The sequence below is a fragment of the Mya arenaria genome, chromosome 14 (genome assembly GCF_026914265.1).
Source record: "Mya arenaria isolate MELC-2E11 chromosome 14, ASM2691426v1".
Taxonomy (NCBI): Eukaryota; Metazoa; Mollusca; class Bivalvia; order Myida; family Myidae; genus Mya; species Mya arenaria.
In genome coordinates, this window is record NC_069135.1 from 37217209 (window position 1) to 37226974 (window position 9766).

The 9766-nt window shown below is 34.0% G+C and overlaps 1 protein-coding gene across 1 annotated transcript; it reads right to left on the reverse strand.

The window, feature by feature from the left end:
• Positions 1–6643: 6643 nt before the first annotated feature.
• LOC128218350 (uncharacterized) lies at positions 6644–9412 on the reverse strand. Its single transcript, XM_052925999.1, has 2 exons — positions 8960–9412; positions 6644–8713 (listed from the first exon to the last, which is right to left on the reverse strand). The coding sequence occupies exons 1-2, from the start codon at positions 9271–9273 to the stop codon at positions 7345–7347; spliced, it is 1683 nt and encodes a 560-aa protein (XP_052781959.1). The 5' UTR covers positions 9274–9412; the 3' UTR covers positions 6644–7344.
• Positions 9413–9766: the final 354 nt, after the last annotated feature.

The window sequence follows — 9766 nt, forward strand, 5'->3', positions numbered from 1 at the left end:
ATTGCGCTAGTAAATATTTGCCCTAGAATTAGTTTAAGTTAGTTTTATTGTAATATTGACAAAATCTATATATGAACACATTCTATGAGAAAAGAATAAAAACATGCTTTTTTAATCATCCTATATTTTTATGCATATAAATTGAGTTGAGATTGAGATTGTATTTTGACTTGAGTATTTGTGATATTAGGGCCAAGTGCTTTCAATCGGTCAACGAGCTAGCAAAATTCAAGTTTCAAAATTATGCTTTGTCTGTCATTTGAAGGCCCTCTCTTCATGTCTGTTGTTAATAAGATTGAATGTAATATTTGCCACCAATATCCTTATTCGATTCTGGCTTATGAATTTGAGATATGTCACGTGGTCAAATCATTATGAAAACTTTCAAGGAGCCGCATACGTTTATTCAAATTTGGAACTTATATTAAACAAGATCATCGATTTTATTTATACGAGAGGTGTCTTAACATTCGAATAACAAATGCGATTACTCAAACAGTTGATGTCAGATGGATGTAAAACTCGTACCTCTTTCAGGCTATTTATGTATTTTAGGGACGGGTCTACCAACAGAACAGCAGCTTGTCTTGAGAAACTGTACACGAGCTGTGGACAAAATGATGGCCTTTTCAAAATAGGGCATCCCAAAACTTGGCGGGAAAACGTTAATCGGATGTGCAACAATCTGTCATGTAATACATTGTGATTTCTTTGAAGGTTTTATGAATGCTGTAAATTAGCCTCATAGCGATGACCGAGTTATAAATATTACGTTGTTAGGTCAAAACACGGTAGAAAACTATAAAAATTTGCCTGTAATCGTATTATGTATATGATATATTTGTTGCTATACAGTATACCATAGAAAAACGCCCTGTTCATAGAACAATTATGTGATTGTCTTAGTAATTATCCTATGTTAGAACATAGTAAAAATAGAAAATAGTGGATAATTCTTTTAACCCGCTTTGCAGACCATGCGGTGTACAGCGACTGTATCGTCAGACAGAGAGCCACAGTTCAACATTGCCTGCATATGAACGATGGGCTGTTTCACGAGCGCCTATTCAAACACACGGACACCACCCAGACATTTCTTATCAAGATATGCAGGTATATTATATAAGTATATGTGATGATCCTTTTGAAGGTCAAACGCTATATTTCTGGAATTACGCGAACGTATGACATTTACACATCGGATCAATGCTCTGTACGAATGCTTTTTACAACGCAGAACTCCATTCAGATGAATGAGCGTTGGTGAAAAATCGGGTTGTTCTTCCATGTTATAATGGAATTCGATGAAAAATTGAATCATGTGAATAATGATTTAGCAACTCTTTATAATTATGCTGATGATTCTTTTTTTAATATTGTTGGCGGTTTCTACACATACATTAATGACTTATACGTTTCTAAGAATAACATCACATATTCACATTACGTTATATATGTATGAAATAAAGTTTCACATTAAAATATTTTAAAATTTTAATTACAATTGTTTAATGCCTATTTGTTTATACATTTTGTATTCGTTTTTCTTTATTTCAGTTATTTTAAAGGTATACAAATATGCACTGTGAATCCAGCCCGTGACATGTGCCACAAGGAAGCAGGTCTTCTATTACAACGTTATTTTACAGGCGTAATGCCTCAACAATTGTGTGATCAGGATATCTCTGACAGACCAGTTTCTTCATCGTTAATGTCAGTGTCTCTTACATCGATGTACGCATATTGTATCATGGTTTATGTAGTCGTTCTAGATATCTGAGATGAATGATGTTATTCATTTGAAGTTAATCTATGCACACCGTCATACACAGGAAATTACATATTATACCTGCGTTTCAGACAAAACTAGAAGCTACACTTAACTTTGAAAAAAATAAAATGAATGTTTCAGCCTTACTAATCAGCTGAATGGAATACCATTGCTTTGCAGTGTAATATGTACCAATGATGTCATTCATCGCATCGTTGCTTTGAAAACCTTACTCCCACCCCGAAGAATGAAGACACACAGCGAAGTAAACGTCATTATTCTCGAGCCCTCTCCTCCGCGATGGAACATCGGCTCCAAAACCAGACAAGATTACGATAAAAAACTGGATACAGGGGAAACCAAAACTAAAAACTGGAATATTTGCTAAAAAACGAAACTAAAAACTGGAATATTTGGATAAAACAAAACTAAAAACAATACTAAAAACTAGAATATTCGAAAAAAACAAAATTAAAAACTGGAAAATTGGGGAAAATAAAACTGAAATCGATAAGGACTGTTCTTCAAAATATTGGAGTGTTTTTGCTGGTCAAGGTGTCTGAATTTGTACTGAAATCTCTACAAAAGAACTTTAATTTTCTAGATTGTTGTTGAACAATCGAGGCGAAACAACGCAGTTTATAGTGCGGCAAATAATAATAATGAAATATATATGTACATGCATGTAACAATCTCAAAAATCTAAGTACCTGCAAAACATAACAAAATAGTTACACAACATTCACGTAAACGGCTGACTCATAAATGTTCGATGATATAAACACTTTAGTTCAATTTTCTATTTGGCCAGTGTATTTGTTAATATAAATAAATCCAGATATAAATAACTAGTCGCGTTAAGCCTCTTAAATACATCTTATTAACATTATCTTATTTAGAAGTATGCTCATTTAACTAATAATCGAGAAGAAAAACATAAACATAGACATTTCAATGCCGACAATTTTCGCTGCTTTGACGACACATTTTGAAACAACTGTCCATTGTGTTTCATGAAAACTAATAAAATTGTAGGAAGGTATCTGTCTACCATAGTGCAAACGATTATAATTGCCCAAACTGTATCCATAAATGACCCAAAGTGTATTCCTGCTGCCGGCGCAATTTCCAAATTCATCAACTAATTTCAACTCAAAACATGAATATTTTATTTTTTTGCAGTTTGCATTCAATTCCAAAAGAATACAAGGAAAATTACATTTCCTAAGCCACGGAACTACACTGTATAGGTCCGTGATAAAAGAAGAAACACCACAATGCAACAATTTGATTTTAGCATTCAAGAAATTTGACACATTCAAATTTTTGATATCTATCCATCGAAAACAACTTCAGATATATGCCGGTGCAACAGCAGACATAGGTCTTTTAATTTTATATAATATTACTAATTATTAGTAGTGTTTTAATGTGTATTTTGTATTACCAAGTTCATATTGATTGCTAGTGAAGTGTATATTTGCATAAATAATTAAAATTCCCAAAAGTAAAGTCATAAAGTTTAACTTTTATATTGAAATTTACTACGCGATTTACATGCACCGTTGTTAAACTGTGAAGATTTCTGAAATTGTAAACCATTCATATGAATTCGAGGGTTTTTTTCGATGGAAAATGGCCGATGAGCTCCGGATAAGGAATCAAGTTCAAATATTCGTTAAACAAGATACACGAAATATCAAAAAATATACAAATGTTGACAGATCGCCGTTGTTAAACGTAAGGATGACCCCAACGGCACAATCAGTGAAAACCCAGCTCCAAAATCACGAAAATCTAAATATTAGTCTCGAATCATTTTACCACATAGCATAAAAAGTTATTAAAATCATATATGTTTCACCCTAAAAACGCATTCTATTTTAGAATGGGTTGATAGAGACATTTGGACAAGATTCCAAGAGAATTGTATTCTACAGCCAAAATATATATTGAGTACAGTTTATAATTGTTATTCAACAATTGCGCTAGTAAATATTTGCCCTAGAATTAGTTTAAGTTAGTTTTATTGTAATATTGACAAAATCTATATATGAACACATTCTATGAGAAAAGAATAAAAACATGCTTTTTTAATCATCCTATATTTTTATGCATATAAATTGAGTTGAGATTGAGATTGTATTTTGACTTGAGTATTTGTGATATTAGGGCCAAGTGCTTTCAATCGGTCAACGAGCTAGCAAAATTCAAGTTTCAAAATTATGCTTTGTCTGTCATTTGAAGGCCCTCTCTTCATGTCTGTTGTTAATAAGATTGAATGTAATATTTGCCACCAATATCCTTATTCGATTCTGGCTTATGAATTTGAGATATGTCACGTGGTCAAATCATTATGAAAACTTTCAAGGAGCCGCATACGTTTATTCAAATTTGGAACTTATATTAAACAAGATCATCGATTTTATTTATACGAGAGGTGTCTTAACATTCGAATAACAAATGCGATTACTCAAACAGTTGATGTCAGATGGATGTAAAACTCGTACCTCTTTCAGGCTATTTATGTATTTTAGGGACGGGTCTACCAACAGAACAGCAGCTTGTCTTGAGAAACTGTACACGAGCTGTGGACAAAATGATGGCCTTTTCAAAATAGGGCATCCCAAAACTTGGCGGGAAAACGTTAATCGGATGTGCAACAATCTGTCATGTAATACATTGTGATTTCTTTGAAGGTTTTATGAATGCTGTAAATTAGCCTCATAGCGATGACCGAGTTATAAATATTACGTTGTTAGGTCAAAACACGGTAGAAAACTATAAAAATTTGCCTGTAATCGTATTATGTATATGATATATTTGTTGCTATACAGTATACCATAGAAAAACGCCCTGTTCATAGAACAATTATGTGATTGTCTTGGTAATTATCCTATGTTAGAACATAGTAAAAATAGAAAATAGTGGATAATTCTTTTACCCCGCTTTGCAGACCATGCGGTGTACAGCGACTGTATCGTCAGACAGAGAGCCACAGTTCAACATTGCCTGCATATGAACGATGGGCTGTTTCACGAGCGCCTATTCAAACACACGGACACCACCCAGACATTTCTTATCAAGATATGCAGGTATATTATATAAGTATATGTGATGATCCTTTTGAAGGTCAAACGCTATATTTCTGGAATTACGCGAACGTATGACATTTACACATCGGATCAATGCTCTGTACGAATGCTTTTTACAACGCAGAACTCCATTCAGATGAATGAGCGTTGGTGAAAAATCGGGTTGTTCTTCCATGTTATAATGGAATTCGATGAAAAATTGAATCATGTGAATAATGATTTAGCAACTCTTTATAATTATGCTGATGATTCTTTTTTTAATATTGTTGGCGGTTTCTACACATACATTAATGACTTATACGTTTCTAAGAATAACATCACATATTCACATTACGTTATATATGTATGAAATAAAGTTTCACATTAAAATATTTTAAAATTTTAATTACAATTGTTTAATGCCTATTTGTTTATACATTTTGTATTCGTTTTTCTTTATTTCAGTTATTTTAAAGGTATACAAATATGCACTGTGAATCCAGCCCGTGACATGTGCCACAAGGAAGCAGGTCTTCTATTACAACGTTATTTTACAGGCGTAATGCCTCAACAATTGTGTGATCAGGATATCTCTGACAGACCAGTTTCTTCATCGTTAATGTCAGTGTCTCTTACATCGATGTACGCATATTGTATCATGGTTTATGTAGTCGTTCTAGATATCTGAGATGAATGATGTTATTCATTTGAAGTTAATCTATGCACACCGTCATACACAGGAAATTACATATTATACCTGCGTTTCAGACAAAACTAGAAGCTACACTTAACTTTGAAAAAAATAAAATGAATGTTTCAGCCTTACTAATCAGCTGAATGGAATACCATTGCTTTGCAGTGTAATATGTACCAATGATGTCATTCATCGCATCGTTGCTTTGAAAACCTTACTCCCACCCCGAAGAATGAAGACAAACAGCGAAGTAAACGTCATTATTCTCGAGCCCTCTCCTCCGCGATGGAACATCGGCTCCAAAACCAGACAAGATTACGATAAAAAACTGGATACAGGGGAAACCAAAACTAAAAACTGGAATATTTGCTAAAAAACGAAACTAAAAACTGGAATATTTGGATAAAACAAAACTAAAAACAATACTAAAAACTAGAATATTCGAAAAAACAAAATTAAAAACTGGAAAATTGGGGAAAATAAAACTGAAATCGATAAGGACTGTTCTTCAAAATATTGGAGTGTTTTTGCTGGTCAAGGTGTCTGAATTTGTACTGAAATCTCTACAAAAGAACTTTAATTTTCTAGATTGTTGTTAAACAATCGAGGCGAAACAACGCAGTTTATAGTGCGGCAAATAATAATAATGAAATATATATGTACATGCATGTAACAATCTCAAAAATCTAAGTACCTGCAAAACATAACAAAATAGTTACACAACATTCACGTAAACGGCTGACTCATAAATGTTCGATGATATAAACACTTTAGTTCAATTTTCTATTTGGCCAGTGTATTTGTTAATATAAATAAATCCAGATATAAATAACTAGTCGCGTTAAGCCTCTTAAATACATCTTATTAACATTATCTTATTTAGAAGTATGCTCATTTAACTAATAATCGAGAAGAAAAACGTAAACATAGACATTTCAATGCCGACAATTTTCGCTGCTTTGACGACACATTTTGAAACAACTGTCCATTGTGTTTCATGAAAACTAATAAAATTGTAGGAAGGTATCTGTCTACCATAGTGCAAACGATTATAATTGCCCAAACTGTATCCATAAATGACCCAAAGTGTATTCCTGCTGCCGGCGCAATTTCCAAATTCATCAACTAATTTCAACTCAAAACATGAATATTTTATTTTTTTGCAGTTTGCATACAATTCCAAAAGAATACAAGGAAAATTACATTTCCTAAGCCACGGAACTACACTGTATAGGTCCGTGATAAAAGAAGAAACACCACAATGCAACAATTTGATTTTAGCATTCAAGAAATTTGACACATTCAAATTTTTGATATCTAAATACAGGCCAAAATACTACAGTATGTTTTTCCCAAATTAATCACTGCACAACATTCTTAGCCAAGATTGTTTTCCAATTTTCCGTAAATTGACCTTAATCCAACCCGAGGGCATTTGGAAATAATACTTGGCACATTTCTTATTCATTTTGGAGACAATTAAATTATTATCAAAAACTTATATGTGTCATAAACATTAAATGCATTACATAACGCATAGTCATTCAGTACGATAAGGATGTCAATGACATTTGCATTACTAAGACACTGGTGATAGTGATAAAATAATATAAGTATACACAACAACAAAACTTGTCCAAATCATTAATCATCACTGATAACAACAAAAATTCACAGTAGCAGGAGTTACTTGTAGTATATAATTATTACAATTTTAACGGTCAATCTTAAACCACTAAGCTTTTCCTCAATTCTGAAGTTTGATTTTTTTTAGTATTTTATTTTCGTATGATAATCTCCTTTTCTCAAATTTTCCCTAACTGAAGAACAACAATGTCATCCTCTTTCTGTCCACCAACAACAAGAGTGGATGTGTTCTCAACTAAGCATAATGCTATTGGTGTGTTCATGCCATCAGCCTTTCTGGCTAAGGTGGCCAGCTTTTTTGTACCCTCACTGTCCACCTGAATGACAGTGTCTGAACTACCCCCAGAAACAAACACTAGGCCACTCGGGCTTACACATAGTCCAGATACACTTTGTAGTTCAGGATCTGTGAATGAAGATAACACTCGCCCACATCTATCCAGTGATATCAATTTATTTCCATCAAAGTTTGAAACATATATGATCTCTCCATCAGGACTTACTGCACATCTGACGACTGCCAACTTTCCAGATTTGTCTTCATGGATCTTCTTAACAAGCCTACCATCCATGGTGTGCTGGTACAGGGCAGTCTTGGAGCCCACATACAGCTGGTTCTCGTGGTGAGCGATAGAAAAACAAATATAATCTGTGGTGAACTTTCTCTTTTTCTGAAGTCTCCCCTGAGCAACTTTGATAATTTGTACTTCGTCTTTCTTTGTATCAGTACCAACTGCCACAGCTACCTCATTGGCTGCAATGCTACATAAGTCATTAGGACCAGGAAGATCAAAGTGATCAATGACTTCAAATTGGCTGTTCAGAAGTTTGATTGAACTGTTAGATCCTCCATCTGAGATGACTATGGGTCCATTAGGCAACTCACATATCCCTGTTATGCTACACAACTCTGTCTCTTGTTTCATTCTAACATTATATTGCGTTGATTTTACGACCTGATATGCACAGTTTTTATTTGCTTCGGAACCTTTCACCTCAGAAAAGCCAAATGTCTTCAGACTTTTGAGAAATGGCTCAATGGTTTTGTCAAATTCATACTGTATTTCTTCCTTTGGTTTTCTCTGTATTTTACCTATCAGATTATCAGCCTGGGTTAACTTAGCTGTACATTTTCTGTATCCAATATATGCGTTTGTCTCCTTGCGTTTTCCAATCATTTGGTTGATCTTTTCCATCATGTTTTTCAATTGATCATTCATCTTGACACATTTCACAACATCATCGTTGACATCTTTTTCCAAATCTCCAATCATATTATCTAGTTGCTCTATTGTTGCCTTCTCAATCTGATCAAGGATGGCATCTATCTCTTTCCGAAGAAACTTGATTTCAGCTACAATCTTCTTATATGAGTCCTTAAGTTTAGCTTGGTCTTTTCTTCCTGCCTTCTTCATCTCATCCAGCCTGTTCCTCATCTTGTCCACTGCTGCTGACAGCTGTCTGAACTCTGCTTTCTCATGGAAGCCTTTCGCACGGTCTGGCAGGTGACTAATGCTCTTGCACAGCCTGAAACAAAAAATGTATTGAATCAAGTCACCTAATCTACAGAGTAGTTCGCTGATGGATATAAGCATCAGTCAATATACATATTGTTAACATTTTTATCATTTGTGCAACCATTACCTCAGACACGTCTTGAACAATTCATCGTTTTATTTTTGATTCTTGAAGTTGCTTTTAAATCCGTTTAAGTTTATTGAATTGATTATTGTGTTGCCGACATGTTTTATAAAGAAATTGAGAGTTAATTACCTGTGGTTGAGTGATACACAGACACTGCAGCATAGTTCCTGGTGGTCATCACAGAGGACCTCCAGCTCTTTGCCATGTTGGTCACATCTGTCCATGGAAAACGTCGCCCACTTGTGTAAGTCTCCACGCCCATACACAGCATGCTTTTTGAAATACTCTTCATGTATTTTCACACACTTGTTACACAGATGGTGTTCACACTCTGGACAAAAGTGCTGGGCTTCCGTGTTCAAGTCATTTTCCTCACACTTGGAACAACTAAGGTCATGAATCAGGTCAGATCCCTTGTAAATGGATGATCCTCCAGTTGCCATGTTTTTTGTACTTTTGTAGAAGCTCGGTAGTAATTAACTCCACCATGCAATTATACATAACTGTCCAAATTGAAATCCAACCTCATCACCAATGTCCTTCGAAAAAAATAACGCCACTTGCAATACAAGTAAATCCAGTTTAAACAGGAAGATTAATAAATGTTACTTACATTTAGGTGATTTATCGATAAACTCAAACCTAATCTATTCAAATAAGTGCTATGCCATCTCGTACAGCATTGATTATTATCAAGATAGATTTAAGCTTGAAATCAATGTTCAAATGTTTTCTATCGACGTAATGATTTATATTCCAATAGATGTATTTTCAGTGAGTGCGATACAAATATGATATTGTTTACTTAGATTTACGCATTCAAAAAATGAAAGTGTACAGTCAGGAAAAGAGTAAGCTATTAAAAGTGCAAACACGATTTGTACTGCAATATTAGGCAAAACAAACTTGTTTATCTCAAACATGATGATGCTTGAT